We start from the raw sequence: 26,125 nt of genomic DNA, 5'->3' as shown, positions 1-26,125 counted from the left end.
AAATATCCTACTTTGTTGTGTCTGAAATGGCTCAGTGGTTAGAGTTCCTGACATAAAAAGATAAAAAAAAAAAAAAAAAAAGTTCCTGACATAAGCTAACCTTATATATCTAGGGTTTTTATGGTATGGGTTCGATACCACCAAAATTTCAGGCAATATTTTTTTTCTTATTTTTTGTTAAATATATTAAAAACTGAATATAGTTAGAAATTGTGCTTTGGCAAGCTCGTATTATAATATATTTGAATAGATTTAATTGTGAAAAAATAAATTCAAAATTGTATTTCACGACTAAACCAAATGGGCATTTGCGCCATCTTATCCCCCCATCTTCTTTGCATAATTATCTGCTTGCATTCTTCAGTTCTCAGATTTGGACATTGCTGCCACAATCAAATTTTAGTAATTTAGTAATTGCTGTATTATAAGTTGTTGTGGATTTATCCCGTACTGAACCCAAGTGTTTTGATAAAACTTTTTTATCCCTTATGAAACCTCATGTTTTTCAGTTTGGCATTGGCAGTATAATAGACTCAACCTGGGTCATTCTATCCCTATTGTTAGGGCTTTATAAGGTTTAAGTTTTGCAGTTCTAGACGGAGCGCACGATTTTCCCACGATTTCCCCACAAGGATCTGAACACGTAAAGTTTAGTAATTGCCTGGAAACTAAATCTCCAGAGGTGGTTTCCTGGGGTTAGTCTCATTTAATGCATGGTCGAGGCTCTATGTATTGACCTGAGAGGTGTTGATAGTGACTGACGGCCTATGGATGACGACCGGAAGAGTTTCCGGAATGTGAGGACTACCTGGAGCAGGAGGTGATCAAAAAGATTAGTGGTCACAGTGGACAAAGGCTTAGGGTAGCGTGGTGATGAGCGGCCAGTTTCAATCCCCCCGTTTAGTTTTTCACTATATTTTAACTGATTTTAGCGGCCATCTGTCTAACGCGACCAGCGGCCACTGTTTTCAGGTTCCGTGGTTTCAACATGCCTGTTTTCAACGGCCATATTGTCTGTTTTGTAACATGACTTTTGACTCTGACATGTAACCCCGTATCGAAAGATAGAGTTAATTACAAATAATTGAGTGTGTAATTTGAAGTCTGCTGAAATTAAATGAGAAAATTGATTATCATAACACTTGTTTTGTGTTTATATATCTACACGTACTTATATATTTCATTACAAAGTTATTAAATGGCCAGTCTTGCGCCAAACAGCTTAACTTGTACAGCAGTTATAGCCAGTTATACGCACCTTTTTTTTGAAGAAAATTTCTTTGATATTATTAACGGGTGCTTATTACATGTATATATCCCAATGGAATTTTGATACTTTTTTAAAGGTAAAACATTGGCTATCGTAGTTTAGTACGCAGCTTTTGTCGGAAACGCTACTGAATTAAAACGGCCATTTAAAATTAATATAAACTGTTTATTCAGCGATCCGAGTTGTGCATATATCATCTCCGTGTACGCCCCAATTACAGATGCTATTAATAATTCTGTGCAATAGAGCCAAATTGAAAACACTCGGTGTTTTTTCGGCTAATTGTATTCAGCGCGTCAGCGCGCCCGCGCGTCCATCACATCTCTTGTATTCCAAGTAAATTCTTCCTATAGTAAAACACTCAAATGACGTCGATTTTTCTTTATTTTAAAGCATTATCGCTTACATTCATGTAAAGAAATTTCGACGCCGATAGTAATTACCTTGACAAATAGTTTTGATTCACCTTTTTAACGGTAGGCGGTAGAGCTTTTATAAATCGCAGATTTATTCTTTAGTGACACAAGCCAATTTAAAAGTTCTTTGCATTTCATTTTTAATTCATGATTTGGAAATGGATATTGTCTATTTTGCTATCCCTTTGAGCGGTTAGAGCTTTGCTTTTATTTTCTTTGGACATCAGCTAACATTTTTTTAAAATCTTTAATATGACATTGATCCTGAAGTCCAGTTTACTTTTGTAAGACTAATTCTGGCATTAAATGCCAACAGAGAGATAAACAACATTAACACAAATGTTTTATGTCTCTGTCAGATGTAATCGCAAGATTTCTCCATACTGTCTTTAGTGTGAATGATATCAAATATATGTTAACACACGGCCTATATCGTCGTCTGAGCAATGATATCGTAAGGTTAATAACAAGAAGGCCCATGGCTTGTACAGACATTTTCTATAACTTTAAATTTTCTCCCGCACCTATTCCCGGTATATTGTTATTATTTTATCAAGTGAGAACTTCTTGCCAGTATAAATAACAATACAAGGCACTTCTATTCATATGCGTACAGGATAACCAAATAAAATGTTTCCCTCTCAGCCTTGAACCTGTACCATATTACATGATCAATGAATACTTATCCAGGGTACGATTTCACCGCGTGGATGGTGGTCCAGGGCACAGATGTCTGACATTGTAATATTTATTTTAGAAATATGATAATTTTCTGTACTACAATAATAATTATTATAGTACAGAGAATAATCTCATTATCGCAAGAACTATTTTTAACATCATCCAGCTGCTTGTGCTTCCCTTTCCCCAATACTCTCGAGAAAAAATAAAGATGATTTCTAGTAATATTTAGCATTATATGAAAATAACATGAAGTTTGATGACAAAAAAACGTAAAATTGTATTATAACAAACACATCAAACAAACAGAATTCATGGCAGTAATAAAACATATTTTGATTCTTCTCTCATTCATTTATCATCTCTACATTCTCATATACTAAATGTTTCTAATAGATTTCTATTGAAAAAGACACCAAGTGCCTCATTTAAATCAAACTCATTGATATCAGGATTATTCATTACTTTGTGCATCAATCGCATTGTACCATCGTTGTTCACTGCTCATTCTGGCAGAGTGAAACATCGTGCCCGATGAAAATAAAATCGTATAATCGATAATCTAATTTACAAACAAAATCTGTTGCGCGAGCACGCGGACGCGCCGAATACAGTTAGTCTTTTTTTCTTCAATAATTTGAAACCTGAAATAAGAGGCCACCTGTCTTAAGCGGCCAGTTTGTCATTTTCCCACAAGTGGCCTCTTAAAACAGGTGCGACTGTTTATAAATATTTATTGTATATAGAATTGTTGGCAATTGCTTAGTTAAGGTGGCAGGGGACAGTTTTTTTGATCCAATTCATTGTAGCCAAGGGATGCATGTCTTCGGAACTCTGTAACTAGAATTTCCTCAGTTCCCATTCAGCACAAATACCTTTAATTCACTCTTTATAAGGCCAATCACCAATTTCTGAAGAAAATTGCTAATCAAAACCTGTAAAATTCTCTACATACTGGTTTTTATGAGATTTTGACCCTTTCATATTTTGCTAATTTTTCATGATTTTTCAGCTTTTTAGACCTCCCCCAGCTAATTCCCTGCAGAGGGTTGACCTTCCGTACCGCGTGCATGCTGCACTAGCACATGTCAGAAACTTACCGGTGTATAGTTTACAATGTCCCATCCACCTACTTTTCGTGTTATTTTACCTCCCGTCTGTAACTTGCAATTTCACTGTGTAAAGTCAGCACAACAGTCAAAGCCGCAGGTTTCGCATTTTACTTCTGATTCTCATGTACCTAACATAAGGGGCCTACATATTGCATATCAATTTCAACAAGAGACACCCCTCTAAGTAATGATATTCATTAAAAATCATTTCATGAATTTTAGCAACACTCATAAGCCTTCAAGTACAGCAACTCTCAATTTTACAAAAATATTGACGGGTACTTTATTCGAAACTGTCCCTTGCTACCTTTAACATACACTCACATTCTCTGAAAAGTCATCTTGTCTTAAAATTACAAAGCTTATGCTATTCTGAAAAAAAGTACACCACATTTTGCCAATTCCATTGAGGTTTAAGAAAAATATGGCCATTTAAGTGAACCCACCATTTCCACTTTCCTCTATTTAACACAGATTCACAGGGCTCTCCATAAATAAAGCATCTTTACCTAATCTTCTAGAGGTCAACTGTTGTTCAACCTCCTTAAATAAGAAACCTCACTGAATACTACATGCATCTGCTTGATATTATCATGATAAAAGCATCACATCACTTAGAAATCCCTTTACATGTATACCCTCCCCCTATCTTTTGATTTTCACAAGAAGCATTAGTTTGAACACTTTAACCTAATATTATGAAACTTGTGGCAGTTTCCTTGAGTCATTTCTTACACATAATTGAAAACAACCATCACTGATATTTAAAATTGATCTTTTTTGGTAAATGGATGATTTGTAGCATTTTTATACACAAAATGTCATGTCGCCCTACATGTGATTTCTTGTTTTCATGAAAAACTAAGCCTATAATCATATTTAGTTGATATCTTATATATTCTGGTTTCTAGTCTCCTTTTAACTTTGCTAAATTAGTAAGACTTACAAGTGTGACATGTGCGTTTAATTAAAATGAAATTCAAACACACCCGGGTACCTGGGGACGGATGAGAATTCCATGAAAAAGGTTCAAATTTTACATGTTTTCTACATTTTTGATGCATATATACAATAAAAGGGTAAAAATATGTTGTTTTTTGCTCATTTCAAGAGTAATTATCATAGCAGATGTTATTTCAAGGTCAAATGTACAGTTACATATCCTACATGTAATGGTAATGGAGTCCATTGGAAAGAGGGGGTGGCTTTTTCAATTCTGTAAATACATCTAAAATACCATTTTTTGATAGGAAGGAGCAAAAACTTGAGTGTTTTGACATATTGTATACTTTGATAACTGCATTTGTCTACATGTAAAGTTCATTTGAAATAAAAATATGCTGTTTTTAAAAAATTGGGTGATATAAGTCAGGTGGATTAATGTTATTTCATAAAATCAGACAGCAAAATGGCTGCAAATTCATAAATTTAATGATTTAATTGATAAAAACTGTTTTAAAGTATTTATTCTTATCTCAGTAATTAACTTAAGCCTATTAATTGTCATCAGGATAGGAAATGCCTACTCTCTAAGCCAATTTACTCTAGTGGTGGTCATTCTACACATTTAAGAGGGAGTTACTCCCCTTGAATATTTTAGCTAATAAATGATGTCATGACATCTATAGCCAAGAAAATCATCCATTTTCACAAAATGTATTACTTATGGTACAAAATCCACTCAAAATTACACTTAAAGGAGAAATATGAAAATACCATGTAGTCTTGAAGGTGGCAGGGGACAGTTTTTTTGATCCAATTCATTGTAGCCAAGGGATGCATGTCTTCGGAACTCTGTAACTAGAATTTCCTCAGTTCCCATTCAGCACAAATACCTTTAATTCACTCTTTATAAGGCCAATCACCAATTTCTGAAGAAAATTGCTAATCAAAACCTGTAAAATTCTCTACATACTGGTTTTTATGAGATTTTGACCCTTTCATATTTTGCTAATTTTTCATGATTTTTCAGCTTTTTAGACCTCCCCCAGCTAATTCCCTGCAGAGGGTTGACCTTCCGTACCGCGTGCATGCTGCACTAGCACATGTCAGAAACTTACCGGTGTATAGTTTACAATGTCCCATCCACCTACTTTTCGTGTTATTTTACCTCCCGTCTGTAACTTGCAATTTCACTGTGTAAAGTCAGCACAACAGTCAAAGCCGCAGGTTTCGCATTTTACTTCTGATTCTCATGTACCTAACATAAGGGGCCTACATATTGCATATCAATTTCAACAAGAGACACCCCTCTAAGTAATGATATTCATTAAAAATCATTTCATGAATTTTAGCAACACTCATAAGCCTTCAAGTACAGCAACTCTCAATTTTACAAAAATATTGACGGGTACTTTATTCGAAACTGTCCCTTGCTACCTAAGCTTGACCAAAATTAATTATCATTTTGATATCATAGTTTTGATATAACATGAAGCAATTTAAGAATTAGTCAAGCTTTAATTAAATAAATAAGTTATCATAAGCTCATGTTTTTAAATACCAAATGTCATGAGTGGTGGTGGTTTTATATGTAATGACAAATATATGTACATAGCACAACCAAGGCAAAAACTCTCAAAATTAACATATCTCTGCCAACAGTAAGGAAACGAGATACACAGTGGACCTTGAAATTCACTTTAGTGGACCTTATTCTCCGTACTGAGCTAATCTGAAGTATCAAGTTCACATTTATTCAAGTAATCCTCAAATTGAAAAGAAGTATTCAGGGTTTTTTGTCCTCAGCTTTTGAGCGGAGTTGATGTCACATTCTTTGTACATTATGTAAAGCGCATTTAACGCTTTACGCCCTGATTAGCAATGTGGGTTGTGCTTGTAAAATGGTCTACCAATTTCATCCACTTTCCTTTTACCTTATACTGACCTTTTTTTTATTTAAGGAACGCTGTTTACTCAGGGTTTGAGTTCTCAATTTCAGATTGTTATAAAGTTCAATGTCATGAGTAAAATTTGTTCTAAACACTAAAAGTATTTATGAAATCATGATTTTTGACAACCCATTCGATATTTTTACTATATTATGGATTAAGGCCAAACAAAGTTGGACTTTTAGCAAAACAGAGGAAATTCGGACTAAAATTTTCAGATTTTGTTTTTCACTGACATATTTTTGGTAGTACTGTAATATTAAAAGTTAAGATTTTATCTGTTAGTCAACATAATTTTGCATATTTTCTGTTGGTTTTATTTCACTTTTTCGTTTAGATATTCGAATGGCACACACTACAAAAATATAGGAAAATGCTTAAAAACGATAAATACACCATATCTCAAAATTTTGATCATTGACCTCATAGAACTTTTATGCCAGCATAATAAAGTCAATATACCTAGTTTATTGCTATAAATGTTTTAGCATTATCATCATTCAATGTTTTGTAAAATTAAATGAAAAAAAGATAGTAATTGGAAAACTGATAGAGGAAATTCGGACTGGAATATTCATAAAAATTGTCAAAAAACATTTAATGGCCATTATCTCAAAAACTAGATCATTGACCTACTTTTTTGAAAGTAAAAAAAAACCAACACTACCATGAAAGGTCTTTAACACACAATAGATGGGTTTTCATTATTATCAGTAGAATTTTTTTTTCATTCTGAGTAAACGTATACCTTAACACACAGTAGATGGTTTTTCATTATCATCAGTGGAATTTTTTTTCATTCTGAGTAATCGTTTACCTTAATAGTAAAATCATACTTGATTTTTTTTGTGATTCTGTTACTATTTATAAAAAACGAAAGTTTATTAAAAAGTCAAATTAGCTCTAGTGTCTGTAACTGTTATCTTCGTGGAATATATTGATTTCAACGTAGAAGGTCACGGCAAAATAGACTGACTCTTAAGGTGTTGCATCCAACACTTACTGAGTATCTGGATGTTTTCAAAGAATGCAATTGTCATGCATAGAAATATAACATAAAATTGTTTTCTACAGACAATTACCAAATTAGTAAAATATAAAAATACTTGATTTTTAAAAAAGTTTTACACTGAAGGATGTAGGCAATTTAGTGGCAACTAAAGGAAACTTATGAACAAAAAATGGAGATCATAAATGATTTATAAAAAAAGAATTTTTTTTTTGTTTTAAATTAATAGCTATTTGGACTAAGATTATATTGTTGATGATACCTTAGCTAAGCTTTTCCTGAGCTTCAGTATTCAGAATGCGTTTGGTTACTAAATAAGTCTTATAAGTATACTAGATTCAACATGTGCACCTTAAGGTTGATCGAGATAAATGAACTAAATTTGGAAAAGGAGATAATTATCAAGCACTGCCACCCTTTCTTTTCATTTTTTGTTATTTGACTTTATAGCTAGGCAAATATCGTGAAAAGGTGTGACCCCTCCTTGGGTTAGATGATGTTCACACCCCTCTTACCGGGATATCCATTTTGTTTGAAAAAATAATATTTCTGCGTCGGTTGGTTTCTCCTTTTTCACAGTTCAAGACAGAAGTGTTTTCAAACTACCATGTGTTCTAAACACTTTTCATGGGTGGGACGACGCCATTGCAAATAGTATTTAAGAAAATGAATGCAATGTGTATAGAATGATTAATATCATGTTTTAAACCTTTAATTTCCGATTTGTTGTTTTAAATTTAAAAAAAAACAACAATTTATGTTCAATGTTATGACTATGGCTAAACCCATCCAACCCAACCTGGGAATCCAAAACGTATGTGTGCATTAATAGAAATTGCAAGTATCCTGTACTAGCTATTATATTCCCAATCTTCATGAGATGTATAACAATTCTCTTTAATCTTATTACACTAGATGATATCCTGCACAAGTGCGGAAATTAACACTGTAATACTGATACAGTGCTTAATAAGTTGAATCATATTTTTTTCTCATTTTTGCATTAACTGAGACAGAATTCTTTCTTAAATGGTTTTTAACCTATTTATTGAAATTGAAATTAAAAAAAACTGCATGGCTGGATAATTAGAGGATCAGACAGGTATGAAAATTCTAAACTGATGTGGATAATATATACGTGTATGTGTGTTGCCTGTGGCGGAAAAAACGTTTTATTTTATTTCAAACCAGTGGGTGGATATTCATGTTGAATTGTCTAAATTTGTACCTAAGGTCAAATTTCACTATGCATATGATTTTTATAACTGTCCCTAAAAAGAATATCAGATAAAATACAATGAGAGATTTGATACACATATGCCTTGTACGCACTTGTTTTCTTTCATTCCACCTGAAAGCTAGCTTTTCGACAAGGACACATCATACTTTTCTTTGAAAATAATTTGAAAGGATGAATTCCTCAACAGAAAAATAGCCATATAAAAAGGTAAGAGTACACTTGGTGAGGTTTCCTATCAGGGAATCATCTTAAGCCTCTCCTCAGAAATATATACTAACAGGATTCCAAAACGACGATATTGACCAAATTCATAGACATTTTGGCATTATTTTATGATTGGAATATTTGTGAAATAAAAGCAGATCCATGAAAATAGAAACGAAATAGAAAAAAGACTATTCTAGAGCTGAAATGTTTCCCTGTGGAAGTTGTACTCTAAACATTCGGGGGTGTGGGTGGGGTTGTGTTCTCTCTATTTTGCATCAAGTGTTGTAGGCATCCTGTCTACCTGAGATCAGAAATATTGTCAAGGTATTTTTTGTCACGTGTAGAGAGTAAAATATTATCAAATTCTAAATGTCAAATAAACCTTTTAAAAGTTTTGAAAGTGGCTTTGTTCTTTTTTTCACAATTTTTCATATGAGACGAAAATTCAATTTTAGTGCACAAATTAATTGCTCCATTATAACTCAAATGAGATAAACTACAGATAAATTGCTGTATGGGAATTCTGTGCAATCCATCGATACCTAAAGAACTGCGAACGATTGCATTGTCTAGCCGCCTAAAAGTAATTTTTTTTTAAATTGTCTAATTAAAGTTATTTTTTTATACTAATGTAAACATTTGTGTATATGTTCATTAAACATACATGATTTGGTCAAACAAAGAGATATAACTTTGTATTTTGGGTTAAAATAGCTCATATCATAATAAAAAATAACGGAAAACGGAAATGTTTTTTTTTTTTAAACAAATCCCCCCCCCCCCCCGTGATACAAAAATTACTTTTGAGGGGTTTTATATATTGTTATTTAGCATATTTATACCGAAGGGTCTGTTGTTTCACCGGGGGGGGGGGGGGCGGCGGATAAGTCTACAGACCGAAATACATTCCAAAAAAGAATTTTGCCTTGTACATTTTCGAAAAATAATTGACAGATATGACTTAAAATGAAATTTTACTTTAATATCTAACGTAAGCATTTGATTCTTAAGTTTTTATGCACATATCGACGGTTAAATAATATTTTCCTCACTCATAGAGACCGATTTCGATGAAATTTTTTAGACCCCCAGTAAGCAAAACTTGTTGAAAAATTATAAATTTGACTACAACTTTTATTATATATAAATCAATTAGGATTTGATCATACTTTCAAGTAGATAAATTTGTTTTTGAATATCTGACATAAATTCTTAAATATTTGGATGCAAAATGTAGGCCGGAAACGGGCGTTAGCGTTCACAGTTCTTTATCCCAGACTTTTTAACTACACTCTTAAATTACCTGCCTACAAAATTGTTTTTCAATGATCGATCAGGCTTATAACTTCATTTACTGGCCGAGTGGAACTTTCGAAACTATATCTTGAACTGCCCAATCGAACAGTTTCTGCAGGTTAATTTGTGATCGAAAGTAATTTGTGATCGAAAGTCTTAACCTGAAACTATCTTTATTAAATATCTGCATAACATGCTGAATAAGCACAATTATCAGCTGAAATAGGAAATTCTCAACAATAAGTAGAACCAGCTGTGTTTTACGTCGCATGTCGGAAGAATAGAAAATAGTTTGTAATAAGAGATAATTTGGCACATTGTTTCAAGCTAGAAAGATGCTATTCCGAATCACTGAAACCGCGATGAATTGCAAGCTGTATCGTCTTTGGTGCTGGGACAAGCTTAAGGAATTGTGTTTTTTAAGGATGATGATCGTAAAGATGAAATAATGATCGGACGTGCCTATAGTTTTACGGTTGCATAATTCAAAAAATAAATACACAGTTGTTTTTATCTTCTTATCTGATATGAATATTATATAACATTCATGTAGCCAATTACTTTTTTCCGACAAAATATCAGAAAGATCGTTGAGTGTTTCCCTTTAACCATTTTTCTTAAAATGATCATTTACGTATATGTAGTGAACCACTACATATTCATTTTAAAAAACATTAAGTTTTACCTTTATCCTTAAAAAGTTTGTTATTCCATGGCTGTTGCAGTAAATATGTTACATTCTACATGGTGAGAATGTGTGCCTTTTTCACAACCATATAACAACAAAATATGTCTTTAAAAAATTAGGAAAATAATAAATAAACGTCAATTTTTCAATTTTTTCTCAGACGTTGTAAGTATGTAATTCAAATGAAGGGTAACCCTTTTTAAATCAGCTTTAATGACCTCATTAATCAAACATTGTTCCGATAGCCTCTTAACCCAAGATGCTTTTGGTGCTTTTGATTTAAGTTCTAAATGTATTATGCCAAATCCGCCTTCTTCTGTGTTTCCTATTTAGGTTGGTCCTTACTTAGCAATTGTTTGGTTTAAGTATTGGATTTTTTCTCTTGAAATTATTAGTTTGACATTTTATGTAATAAAAAAATCAAAACAAAATAAATATCTTAATATTATCAATATGTATACCCCCTTTTTCAAAACACGTCTTTAACTAATTTCCTCTTTTACAGTTTTAAATACATTTTTTTTAATAAAACAAGTTGTAAAAAATATTTGTAATCAAGTATTAAGCGAGAAACACATTAAAATTGTCATTTTTATTGATAAACTGATAAAAAGGACGGACATATTGCAGGGAAGGAAAACCAAATAAGAAAATAAGAATCATTACAAAATTTGGAATATCTTAATATAGTTTTGTAAGTTGATGGTTAACTGCTTATTTTTTTCTTTAGAATATATGATTAGTATCTGTGGCACCTGGAGAGCTAAAAAAAAAATGTATGGGTTTACATGATATTTTTTTCTTCAACTTTTAAAGCATATGTTCCCCAATTTCGCTACATCAACATAACCTTTGAAAAATGCAATTAATAAAGTTTTCTTCCAACATTTTAAAATTGAATTAGTTTATACTACAAAGCATGTTCAAATACAATATTTTGAAGCGTGTAATAGTAAAAGATCAAAACGTTCTAAACATGCAGAAAATACACATTGGTCTGCCACTAATGCAATATTATTAACTCAATGTCTATGTATTAATTCTGTACTTTATCAGTAATGATAATTACAGATCTAAATACATTATATACAGAACTATCTGTGATGACGTCACTCGAGTAGGGACCGACCTTTCCAGATATGAACATTTCTCTATACCCGGAAGTGGGAGATAAGATGCAATGTAAATTGATTTCGACACAACTTGAATATCAACAGAACACGATTTGCCAAATGTAGTTCGTTTTCCTTTTGTCAATGATTCAAAGAGTTTTTCCTTGTCATTGTACGTTTTTATTAAGTTAAGTTCATTGCATTATTTTTATCATGTACGTCCGATTTAAGTTCCTAAACATCGTACTGTATTGTTTTTTACATAAACTTCTTCTACAATTTCATGTTTATCTTTTAATTTTCAATGAGTATTCATTGGGATTTATTCAAATTAAATGTTGATCCTGCATGACTGCAGAACATTTCAACAGTTTGTTATCCTTGATAAAGAGTTAGTTTTATCGTTGCATATCGCAAATTTTTAATTTCTTTAGTCATATCATAAAAATTCAAAACCATGTATGTTATAATTGTTCTTTAATTTCAATGCTAAAATTTCTGCTATTAAAATACAGCATTGCTAAAATTATAAATTCCTGTCTTATTCCTCTTGACATTTTACATGATATAGATATCAGCCCATTGTTTTTTTACCTTTTTAAGACTGGTGTATCTAAGTTCTTTTTTCCATATACATCCAAGAGTAGATAAAAAAACTAATGGCAGAATATATTCCCAAAAACATTATAAAATTCACAGGGGAATCCGTCTAAGCCGATTTTTTTTCGTATCAAGATTCAAGAAAGCGTTTTATAAAAGGGAAGGGGGGGGTTGTCATGGACATTTGAGCTCTGCCGGAAAGGCCCGAAAAGTATCCATTGTCATTTAAAGTTTAGATAATTAAAAAATCCGTTTAATCAAGGTCTACTTTCGGTTTCTTATGCAAGCTTCATTTAAAATGGAGGATTACTGTTCAGTCTCTTGTATACCAATTCGAATAACAATGTTTTTGCTATTATATTCGTACGTTCATGGTAACCTTTTTGAAGAAGTGTCATCATGTCCATCAAATGAAGAAGAATGGATGGATCGAGCTCAAAAGAAAAGGTGTCAAGAACCCATACCTGATTACATGTGTGCCGCCATTGAAAACCAGCCAGGACGGTTAGGGGAAATATGTACCGTTGTTGGTCTTACAAGCAAAGGTAAAAAATCTGCATAGGTTAAAGCCCCTTATCATTTTAAAAATGTAATATTACATGTGTATATCACATATGAATCATATATCTGCATTTAAATGGATTTTATCTGTAATTCGACTCTTAAAGCTGCTTGGTCCGATTTTATATCAAATTTTATGCACGTTTTTAAACGATGGTTAAGCTAAGTATATGTATAATAATAAACATTGCAGTAGTTTTCCCAGTCAATTAAGCCAAACTTCAAAGAAGAAATATACGTACAAAATTTGCTAACAAAACAAATGACATAAAAGGGTACCACATTATTTCGCCTCATGTTAAAGTTCACCCCTGACGACGAGACGGGTATGGTTATATTACGACTTTGACATCGCTTTAAATAAAGGTCGAAATGATCAGACAAATTACGAATAAACATGTGTATGATCTGTTCGCTAATAGTTCTGAAGTTTGATTTCTTTATAATCGCTGCAAACATGCGGGTTGAATAACCCCAATTATTCGGGGGACAAAACCAAACGGTTTCCTTTTCTAAACATCCCGTGATGCATTTTGGTTTGTTTTTTTCGTTTGCCCAAGAAGAAATTATTTTTATTTAATTTGAATATTTCTAACTTTGAAAGGAGACTGATTCTGGTGTAAATAGGAGAAAGTCCATATCTTTCTCAGATAAATGGCTCGTATAGAGAAAAATTGATACTGTAATAACAAAAAAAATCGGACCAAGCAGCTTTAAGTTTAAAGTCAATATCGACATTTGCATGTCATAGATGCCAAACTCATAATACTAAGCTTCAATATTATTTTATCAATTCTTAAAACTCACACCAGGTATTTATATAATGCAACCAGGTTGAAAACTTTTATTAGCTGAGTGGAACCACCAAAAACTATATTTTGAACTGTCGGGTTGAACTATATCTCCCTGTAAATTTGTGAAGCCAGGTCTTAGCCCGATCATGAGTAGAACCAGCTGTGTGATTTATATCTGATCCAGCTCCGATCACCAGGGTTGGACTTTACGTCGCTTGTCAAAAGAATAGTAAATAGTGAAAATAAGAGATTATTCTGGCACGTTTTTTTTTCAAACTAGACTGATGATTCTCAAAATCAATCAAGCCACGATATGAAACGCAAGCTTTATTGTTTTTGGTGCTGGGACAAGCTTTCGTAATCGTTCTTTTTAAGAGAAAAGGGGGTGCTTTCATCTTGAAAAAATAATTTCGAAGAAAAAATTGAACTGTGAAAATGGAATGTAGATTTTGATCCAATTTATTTACATTTTCAAATATATATTTCCTGATAAAATATGGACCTTAAGAAGAACAAGTTAAAATGTACATATAAATTTATGTGTGAACTTTTTACGGACCTAAATGTCATGTTTGTCTTCATTATCGGATGCGATTATGGCTTTACGGTTGCTTAATTCCAAACATAAATACACAGTTATGTAAGTAGTTTTGAGTCATTCGATTTTTTGAAACGTAAAATAAAGTAATAAACAATAATTATAAAAAGTTCACTGGGATATGAACTTAGTTGGTATCTGACTAAATCAACTGAGATGCTTTTCGAGGTTCATAGGGTTTGATCGCGTGTACAATTAAATTTATATCCTTTGAAAATTGAAACATTTTTATTTTTATTGTTTATTTCTTAAATAATGTTTCTTTTATAATTAGGTAAGTGTAAAATAAATGATTTTAGAAGGCGTGTAATATTCACGACCTGATTATATATTTTATATTTTTTTTCCTTAATGCACGTGTATTAACTATATACCGGAAACATTATTTTTGCAAGAATTGATGTAATTCATATACTCCAATAGATGATGTCTGTTAGATGGCAAAGAAGTTTACATTTTTTTTTAAAACATATGTATGTGTGGTTAATGTGTCTTTCTGTGTCGTTTAACAGGTGAATGTGCAGTTTTGGATAAAAACACGTTCAATTTAAATTTTGTCAAATGTTATGCTTCTTCCGACTGCCCGCCTGATGCATACTTACCTTCTGAGTCGTTCAAATGTAAGTTGTTGTGATTTGAATGATTAGGGGAAAATATTGTTCATAATGGTAAGATTTAGTCAGTTCATCTAAAATGGCTAACAAAAGCGGAATGATGTAATAAGTTCTTTCAATTTTGGGGGTAATTGTTAAAATATTTACTTATTTTTTGGATAGTTTGAAGGATGAAGATTTTTTAATCTGATCACTACATTAGATAGTCATGTAGTTCTTATTATTGTAATTTGTTTTTCTAGATCCAGTGTGTCATACAGAGCAGGTACGAAAACATCAAAACTAAAAATCATAGTTTTAAAAAGAAAAATTTATCAAAGAAATGACAGACTAAGCAGTGACCTTCATTTAATTAAAATAATAACTCCATGTTACATATTACTTTCTCGGCTTGGTGAATTCTTAAAAACAAAGGCCTAAACGATCACATAAGTATTATTCATGTTCATACTTTTAAAGATGACAATTTAGTAACAATGTGATAGTGCAATGTTCAGAAACAAGTTTCAAAAGGCAATATAAAAAGGTAAACGAATCAGTTATGCTTATAAGGTTTTCTTTTAAATATTTAGTCATTTAATAAATATAAGATTGAAAATTATGTCCACAACAAGTAAGTATGACATGGATAACGACCTCTTCAGCAGGCAGGTTTAAATACTTGTATTTACATTAGTACATGTGTAATATGTAAGAACGAGAATTCGAAACTCATACGATTAATTAAGATAGTACGAAACACCCGTAAAAACGATTATTCAAATATTATCTGAAAAACACAAAATAATGGCTTAATATTATCTAAATTAGAATTTTGTGCAATTAAGCATTCTATAATTTGAAAATGTGAAACTTCTGTTCCTTTCATAGCAAGGACCTAAACTTTCGACATAACCATCACCAGTGTTTAGACTTAAGCCCATTTAATCTAAAAACCCACGGTCAAAATTTCATTATTTTGATATATTTTTATTACAGTTCATGACAATTGTACGAAGAAATTTTATTCAAATTTGAAGAATTTAGAGACCTTTAAGCATTGCGAATTTCCGTATTTAAAGATAATTTACAAGCGCTGTTTTTACTTTATATTACCTCCGAAATTAAACTAGTTACCAGTTAGAATTTAGTGTCTTTAAGTAACAAAAATGGCTCCTGTATAAATGTCAGCACAAACATTTGTAATATCTCAGCAAAATTCTAGGAATGTCTTTTTCATTTTACACTGTGTGTGATGTGCAAAATGGAAGTCGCATTTTTACAGATGCTCACATTGCATGTATTAGATTTCATAACAAAATAAACCAAAATGTTAAATTTTCATTAAAATGATTTAAAGAAAAAGTTTAAGTTGATCTGTTATATACAAATTTAAGCCTAATTCATTTGATAACAAAATAGAAAGATACAAATGAATATCCAACGGCAAGCTTTGCTTAAAGTTTTTCTACACATTTAATCTTCTAAACAAATACTCATATTGCTGCTAGATTTCAAAAAGTGGGTAATTTTTTTTTACGTTCGTGCATATTCACTTTAAAACATATAACTTTCTAAAACTAAAACCACAAACACATTTGTCATAAATGCCACGATTTCAGTTGAGGGTTCTGACTCATTTTTAAGATGTTTAAGATTGCTTACTTAAAGTTTAATGCAATTAAAACATTTCTAAAGAAAAATGCATTTTCATATTGTGATCGGTAGACCTTCTCCTTGAACAAAAGAACTATGACCAAGAACATATATTTTTTAAACTTTATAATCAACTTTTTCTAACCCTGACAATGAACTTAATTGCCTTGTAAATGTATAAGAGTTGAGAAGACTTTCTAATTATTGCATATTCACTATATGATAATCAAGGCCCCACCCACCTCTAAAACAGCATCAGTACCTCTAGCCTGGTAGGCATGAATTTTACAAATCAAGAACTTTCGTTGCTCAAAAAGCGACGGTTGTTCGAAACATAATGAGCATTGTATGGTATCTTAAAAGACTCATATAGTGATACAGTGTATGAATAATACACTACTTCAAAGTATTCTCCGCTGTTTGAAATACACATTTTCAATCTTTGAATCCATTTTGAAATGCGTTACAGTATGTTGATTAAGGTCAGACGACACGTTCCTCGAGAATCTTTTTTGTATCTCCTCGTAATAAAGAGTTCCAATAAAAAAAATTAATCTTATAATTACCTTAAAAATGATAAAAATTTACTTAAATGTGGTTATATGCCTAGATGGTCGAGTGGTTAGAACCGTGGCCGCTCACTGTCAGAAACGATTTTTCTGAGTTCAGAGTTCAAAGCCCCGCCCCGGCGGAGATATAGTTCTAATATTGTGAATTTCGCTGTCGTGTAGATGTATTTATTTTTATATTAGCTATTCAAGTGTATTTTCAAGAAGATTATATAGGAAATTGCATACTCTGGTATTTTGCAGAAATGCCTGGTAAGGTACCCTAATTTTTTGCAAGAATGCTTGTCAAAGTAGTAGTAAACCATTAACATATTCCTGGAAAAAGTTATCTAAAATTGAGGAACGTGTCGTCTGACCTTAAGGTTCCTCGACACACCAACATTTTATTTTATGGATCGATAGAGAATCTTTTTTGAAACATGATTCCACAAAACAGAGATCAATATCGGCTTTCAGTTATTTTATACGAGTTTTTTTTGTATTTTTTCAGTGAAATAGGAAAAACTGTTTTGCAGACAAACAGAATATATTAGAGCTTAAAACTTGTTGTCAATTAATGTGTAATATAATTATAAATAAATTCATGCCAACGATCGTTTGGTCAAGTGTTTAAATTTTTAATTAAAAAAATATTTCTGAAAATCAAAATTTTAATTCTTTAATATCTTTTTAATCTATGGATAAAATTTCAAAAATAACATATAGTCACATAAACTATTTACTAAACAATGATATTTTACAAAGAAATTGAAATGAAAATGCGAAATTTTGGAAAAATTGCTATTTATCAAATTTGAACCGATCCCGATTAAAAAAAACTGATCCCGATCAGAATTATTTTAAAATTGATATTTAACAAATAAACTGCAGGTTTTTTTTCTAAGTAATTGATATAAATTATAAAGTTAGTAAATGACGAAACCATTTTACAGCTAAACAACCTGAATATTTTGCAAAATTCTGATTCATTCTAACTTTATGTGATTTCGTTCGGGATCAGTTTAATTACAATCGGGATCAGTTCGATTTTAAAATTTTCCATTTTTTCTTTAATTTCACTATTTGGTTTCAATTTCTTGTTGAAATATGATTGCACAGCAATTGTAAAATGCGAGTAACAGTTTATCTGCAGTTTTTATCCATAGATTTAAAAAAATATTTACAATCCTTTTTTTTTTTCATTTTCATAAATATTTTTTTTTACAAAAATATTTCAAAGTTTATCTGGCCGTTTTGATATGTATTTATAGATAATTGTATTGTGCATTAATTGATAACAAATTTTTAGCTTAATATATCTTGTTCGCAGCTAAAACGATGTTTCCGGTTTCTATCAAAAAATACAAAAAAATTCATATAAAATAATCAGAGGCCGATATAGGTGTCATTTTTGTATAATCATTTCTCAAAAATGATTCTTCATCGATCCATCAAATAATGCATTGGTGTGTCGAGCCACCTTAGGTAGAACTATAAGGCACTGACTGATGGCTGAGCCATGGGCTTGTCGGGATTTATAAAGACGACTAGATAACTTTTTAAGTCTTGAAAAAGGGGAAAGTCGCTAGATCTGGTGAGTATAATGGATGTGGCAGGATGGTAACCGCCCCCTACTTCAAAACTGCTTCACAATCTTAGATGTATGTGACGAAGCATTATCATGAAGGGTACGCACATGCCTTAATCCTGACACTTGGCGTAGTTTATGGTAATATCTTCTGAGTTTTTTAGTATATCATTTTACTAATACCGATATACCGATCTGTAACACTTTACCATTTGGCACCAAAATTTATATGGCTATACCATCATATGAAAAGAATTTGCAGTAAAGAACCTTCTTTGTGCTTATGGTTTTTTGGCGCCAACAGGCATTCTACCGTGTTTATTTTTGCCATATTTTTGCAAATATTTGCCATATTTTGTTTTCAATTTGTCTACCTGGTTCGATATGGTGAACCCGTGTTTCGTTACCAGTTACAATATTTGCTAATTGGCTTTACTTGAATTTGGGAAACATATATAAGCAATTGTTAAACTATTTGTACTCGTACTAGTGTTTGGCCATCTGTTAATCTATGCAGTATCTATCTGGCAGAAATAACTCGTACTTTCAAAATACGCTTCAACATAAAATGCACCGGCGAAGCATGTATCATCCATCACTTTCAATTATTTCCCTGAGACATTTGCTTTGCCTGTTACCGTCACAGAGCTGCCAGATTTTCCTGCATCTTTAAAGGACTTTGTGCCAATCAGAAATTTCCTGTAGACTTCTCCAAATTAAGTTAAAATCTGCATTACCAAAGGACCGAGTTTTTCTTACGTTGAAAAGCTCTAATTCCTTCAATAATCAACCCGTCATTTTTACAATAGTAATCAATGACTCAATCGATCTTTCTCTTTTGAAATGACTATAAGTTTAAAACTATATGGAGCTAAAAGGTTTTTATACTGTTAGAAAGGTATTGAATAGGGCGTTTCAAAAGTATCATCATTCACGAAATCGTGCAAAGCTTTAAGGGGAATGTGCAGCAATCTTGTACATTTGAGGATAGAATTGTAAACATTTCTTGAACCGGCTGCCAAAAGCCATCTTCGCTAGCCAAGGGTTTTCGGTCCGCTTTGCTCCCCATAAACCCTTGGCGGATTTCATTATGAAAACTCGGTGACAAGCTCCGCTTTATGATTGGCTGCAGCTGAGAGTAGCTGATCCAATCACAGTGCATGTAAATATAAACTTTAAAAGAAAACACATGTGGGATCTTTGGTAAAACATTCGGTGCTTTTAACAATTTGAGACACAAGTTCTCGAGTACAGTGCTTCTCCAACGATGGTATAACCAGATCGCTTTAAAACCTATCTATTTTACTGGGATTGAACATGTAGTTCTACAAACTTGTCAAGGCTCGCGTGATCAGCATGGGAAGTAAACATGGCGAATTTAGAAGTTGCCTATCCCGTTAGTATATATACGTTCCTGCTTATTTTTATTGCTTTTAAAGATTCAATTATCTTCGTTTTATTTAATTTCGTTGGTCCGCAATATTAACGATAGCGATACCTGGTTTTATGACATGAAAGCTTTCATATGAATCGGCGACTTTCTCACTCCCGGTCCGTAGGCAAAACACAATGAATAAAACATTCTGTGCTTTCCCTTGGTTATTACTTAATTCGTATTTTACATGTTTAATAGCATCGCTATTTATGTTCCGACATTCGGTAGTCAACATGTTTTTAAGTTGTATTAATACCGTAGTGTATATATAACCCGTTGTTTAATTCGATTAAAATGAAATATACAAGGGGCGCAACTCAAGTTGCTCGCTAGATAGCGCCACCACGTCACCGAGTTTTCGTAATGAAATCCGCCAAGGGTTTACGGGGAGCAAAGTGGACCGAAAATCCTTGGCTAGCGAAGATGGCCAAAAGCTGACCAAAACTGTTGCCAAAAGATAAAAAGCACACAGGAAAAACAGTCAAACCGGTAGAAAGTGAACACAGACAAACGATGAACAACACATGATTAGAATAGCTTACTAGAACTTTTTTTCAAGTGAGTTGAAAAGAGATTATGCTGCTTTGTGTTAAAACTGATATATGCATGTGAACTAGAACTATTTATTTATTATATTTATTTATTATTTATTGATTTATTTGTTCATATTAAGATCTTATCATAATTTGAACAAAAGATATATTTTATTGACTATTTTTTTCCACTTTTTCTTGTATCGCTATTTTTTTTTTTTGGTTAATTTATCGACAGTGTTGTTTTTCGTCAATGTGAAATAATATGATGGTATTGAAAAAAATGATGGCAGTTTGTATTTTCTATCGTTATTGAATTTCGTTTCTCGTATTTATGTATTTATATGTAAATTTATTTGTAAATGTATATTTCTTTTCCTTTATTACTGTAGAGAACAACTACTTTAACGTCGACACTTGGAACTGAACGAGATGAACAAATAACGTAAGTATCTACGATAAAATATTTTTTTGTTCCTGTGTTAGACATAGAGTTTCTATCATTGTGTTTTGGCAAACTCCTGTCACCAAACATAACGCATTCAATATCAAAGCACACTGGATTAGAACAAATTGATTCGATCCCCACTGAAGTAACCTGATCTCGAAACAAAAGAACTAAAAAAACCAACACTGCTTTTGCTTTCACAAAACTAGTTTATTATCAGCCACAATACACTTAAGCAATCAATTAATCCTGTAATGTTCTTTTCGATTTCCATTTTATTTAATTTTTCTGGAATCAGTTGAAATAAATTTTTAATAGGGTTTATTGATATCTGTAAATCGGTTATCTGATTTTTCCTTTCCATTCAATTTTTTTAAACTACATTTGGCTTTTATACTTTCTGAAAGGTTAATCTACATGTTATAAAAGATCATTTCTTTTTAAATTTCATTTAATATTCACTTCATTAAAACAACTAATTTACCTGACCCTTATAATATATTTAAAAATAAAAATTATGTGGAAAATATCTTACTCAACAATGTCCATGTTCTTGGTATAAAATTCTTTAAGTACTAGTATACTAAATCAGTGGGGTTTAGAGGGGGAAAACACACATCAAATATAGTACAACTAGTGTTCATCATAAGTGTTATAGTGCATTAAAAAAAGACAATTTACACATTGAAATCATTTTGTTCTCCCTTTTTCTGAAGAGAAAAACAACAAATAAGCATCTAAGACGATTTGATTATAGCTTAAACGGGTTTAACGATGAATTCTTATTTCATTTCAAAAGATGCGTTAAATCTGTTTAAGAAATCATTGGTATGGATTTCTTCCTTCAATTAAAAAGATCAAACATGGTTTACTCTTGTTGGGGGGGGGGGGGGGGGGTTGCGTTGTTTATTAAGGTATTACCGACATCCTAAAAAGGCTTACAAAGCCCAGAAGACCAAATATACAAAGTCAACATTTTAATTCTTTTTCATAGTATTGGATTAAAACCTGAAAAGTCAGTATTATTATTTGAATTTATATAAATACATCTATTTGTACAATAGATTGTATATTATGATAGATAATACCGAATTCTTGTAAAAATGTTTTATTCCAGGACTAGAAATCCTGGAAAGACCGAACGAGATGGATCTTTTCATGCAATCGTTATCTCCAGCTCTATTGTATTCCTTATTTTTTCATTTGTATTACTTGTGCTTTTGGTGAGAAAAAGACTATCTAAACGAAATAGAGGTAAGTTTTTAGAATGAAATATAAAGCTAAAGGTAATTTTATAATTTTGTTTTGTTATTCTTTTCATTTCCTGTTGAATGGTTAAAAAATGAAACGTTTCTCTTCACTTTTTATCGTTAAGACTTGGAAAACAATGAAGCAGACGAGCCCACATTCTTGTTAAACGCAGGTACAAAGTCAGTTTTCGCAACAGAAACTCATAGGGACTTAAAATCGGTGACGATGAGTCAACCTCCCTCTTGCAAAAACGTACTCACAGATTGTCGTTTATCATACCATGTACTATGTGTTATGTTTTATTTTTATAATCCTCCAAATTTGTTAATATAATGTGCCATGCGTTATTTTCTTTTTTATTTTCTATTTTCCAAAAAAAGCAAACGATACATAATTTGCTTTCCTTTTCCACCGTGACATCATGCAATTTAAATGTGAACACACAAGACGAATTTTCTTTTTACATTTTATTCTTAAACATAAAAAATAAAACCACAAAAAAACCCAGAAAATCAGTAATTTCCATTTTTTACGTGGCCACTAGCTGTTTCTCTTGAAACTTGACAATTAAAAGCAGGTCTACAAAAGATGTTCAGATATTAATTTATGGCTACAGGGTACGTATAAAGATACTTTTAATCATTTTTGGTTGATTAAATTTTCATTGGAGAAATACATGTGTATCTCTTTAATTTTTAAAATCAGATTTTATCAAAAGTTATAAAACTATTGATATTCTTTCATAATGCTTGTAAGCATAATAAATCAATGCATTTAAGATATAACTGATAGAACTTTTTAAAAAATTCAATATTAATAAGATTTAAACAGGGTTTTTTTCATCATTTTCTTCATAGAAGAATATTTACTAATGATATGATATGCTACGTCTCGTGTATTTGATTTTAAAGATATAAAGGTTGACTTATCAATCAAACCAAGTTATAGTCTTATCTATATACACATATACTTGTACGTACGGATGCTATAAACAAATGACTAGTAAATTATAACGATTTGAAGAAAACATTTTTTACATTGATTTTCTGAAACAAAATTATTTAAGCTTTTAGAGTGATATTATAAATGATGGGTTTGTAAAAAAAAACCTAAAATACTTTGAGACGTACCTACACACTTTTGATAAAAGTATAAAAAGCATTTAAATTTTCTTTCAGACAGTAAATTAGAGGCACTGTATACACAAAAAATATCAACGTTAGGAAGATATATGCAATTTCAACTTGTAAAACAAAGTGAAATTAAGAACCTTCAATTTTACATGGTCATGCATTCCGAATCGTTAAAACTCCATATCAAGGAAAACTTCGATATGATGATGAATTCAGGTACCGTAGATTGGACTACGTTTGATTTGGATACTGTATACACACTTCTGTCAAACTGTTGTGGTATAACATGTCCGGATCGGGGCTGGGGCTACAAACCAACAGATGAGGACCTTTCTGTGGGGGCAGACATTGAACGAATTAGAATCTTGGTGAACGAGTATTTGGATAATAAAATGTTTAAGGTGGAAGAGGCTGACCAGATTATCGAAAGATGGATTTCGTTAAAAAAGGAAGTTGATCCACGTGATATTATCAATTTTGATCACGAGACGAATATAAATTGTAAGTAATTTTAAAAATTTTAAAAATATTAAAGTTAAAAAGAAAAACAAGCTGAAATATGATTTAAAATTTGTATAATCAAAATCATATATATTTCGAATAATATTATGTCAATTTATTCAACACATTTTTTAAATTTTCTATTGCAAAGATAATATTCTTAAGTTGGAATAACACATCGTCATAAAACCGCTGACCTCTGATCGAAATGACATTTTGTTTTATTAAAAGGATTTTATCGACGGCAACATATAACTTACCTCATAGCCGAGTGGATAAAGTCTCTCGCTAGCGATCCGTACATACCGAATTAAATTCACGCAGGGGCTTTTATTGTTACTTACTGAATTGATTTTTTCTGATATTCATTTTTTATCCCCAATTTTGCTAATTTTTCGCTTATTTGACATAATATGTATAGTTTATTAATCATTTAATCTTTTATAATCAAATAATTTACAGCTAATTTGAGTGACTTATTCCAGGTGTGTTATCCCACCTTGAGATGAAATTTGCTTTATTGATTATATGACAAAACATGCAGTAATGTTTACCTACCAATTTGTTACACAAGTATTACAACCTATAGCTAGAGTAAACGTATCTTAGAATGGGTGTCATCGGCCCCTGTACGATACACAGAAAAATAAATTGAATTTATGTATAATTGTTTACAGATGAAAAGCTAAATCCGAACAATATCGTAGAGCATGGAACCGTTGTCACACGTGCTATTGAAAACATTCTAGAAAAACTTAAATCAAAGAAAATTGTAACATGTCGCGGAGCCATTGGTTGCGGGAAAACAACAGCATTAAAGTACGTTGCTAGAAAGTACAGGAATGATGGGTGGACGATAAAATGGATAGAGGAATTCATAGACGAATTTTTTTTTGACAATGTTATCGAGAAAAAAACGGATGAAATTATGATTTGTTGTGACAATTTGTTAGGATCGTTCGGGTGTCAAGTATTTTCTGATGAAATGTTTGATAAATTTCACTATTTTATGCACTCGATTCATAAAAGTGAAAATAATATCAAAATGTTGCTCGGTATCCATGAGCACGTGATTGAAGAAATTTCCTCTAAACACTCTCTTGTTTCGCAAGATTATAATGCTTTGGTAGATATGGATAGCCTCTCACAGTCGGAAGCATTACTAATATATATAAAGCAGCAAGAAAATACTAATGTCAAACAGCAATATATTCCATTTGAAGATTTTCTGGAGTTAAATAAAAATAGATCTGCTAACATAGGAGCACCTTTCCAGACTTTGATGATTTCAGTGGCTCCTAATATCTTTAGTACAAGATCATTTTGCGATAAACCGTTTCAGCTTCTGACAGAGAATTTTTCCGAACTTTTATATGACAATGAGGCAATGTTTTTTTCACTTTTGTATGTTATGTGTGTTGTGGTTTTCGATAAGAGAGAGGGTGGACTTAAAAGAGGTATAGCTAATGCAATTTATCCCCGGTTAGACAAAAACACCGTGGAATATTACCTACCAGAATTAGGCCCATACATACAGGATGATGGTAACACCGTGGAAATAAAACATGATGTGATCTCGATTGCCTTGTTTCATACATTCATGATGCAATCGACAAAACCGTGGTCTATCTTTCCAGCATGTGATATCAGAAGAATTTTGGAACTCATACGACCTGATGATCAATGCACTAAATTTCATCATTTTGCTGTTCCTTTGTCAAGAAAAACGCTTCATGCTGCAAAAACAATCAAGACTGAAATTTTTCATAATAATGTAGATATCAGAGGGCATCCTTTAATGGAGCATTTTCGTTAACACGAAACTCTCATCTTTCAACGAATCAAATAATTGGCATTGACTTGAAAATCCAAACATTCAATTGTTTTTTAACAAAGTCAAATATTAGATATGCTTATTTCTTTTTTAAAACTCAGTATGTCAAAAATATATCAATTTAAATGTT

The 26,125-nt window shown here is 31.8% G+C and overlaps 1 protein-coding gene across 1 annotated transcript; it reads left to right on the top strand.

The window, feature by feature from the left end:
• Positions 1–12,785: 12,785 nt before the first annotated feature.
• On the top strand, positions 12,786–26,125 carry LOC128188130 (uncharacterized). Its single transcript, XM_052858985.1, has 8 exons — positions 12,786–13,067; positions 14,988–15,095; positions 15,332–15,354; positions 21,221–21,273; positions 22,394–22,530; positions 22,652–22,699; positions 23,706–24,161; positions 24,839–26,125. Exons 1-8 carry the CDS (start codon positions 12,803–12,805, stop codon positions 25,975–25,977), a joined length of 2,229 nt encoding a protein of 742 aa, XP_052714945.1. The 5' UTR covers positions 12,786–12,802; the 3' UTR covers positions 25,978–26,125.

Source organism: Crassostrea angulata, chromosome 6 (genome assembly GCF_025612915.1).
Source record: "Crassostrea angulata isolate pt1a10 chromosome 6, ASM2561291v2, whole genome shotgun sequence".
NCBI classification, from domain to species: domain Eukaryota; kingdom Metazoa; phylum Mollusca; class Bivalvia; order Ostreida; family Ostreidae; genus Magallana; species Magallana angulata.
Note: the sequence above shows the minus strand (reverse complement) of the source record. Positions and strands in the feature narration are given on the sequence as shown.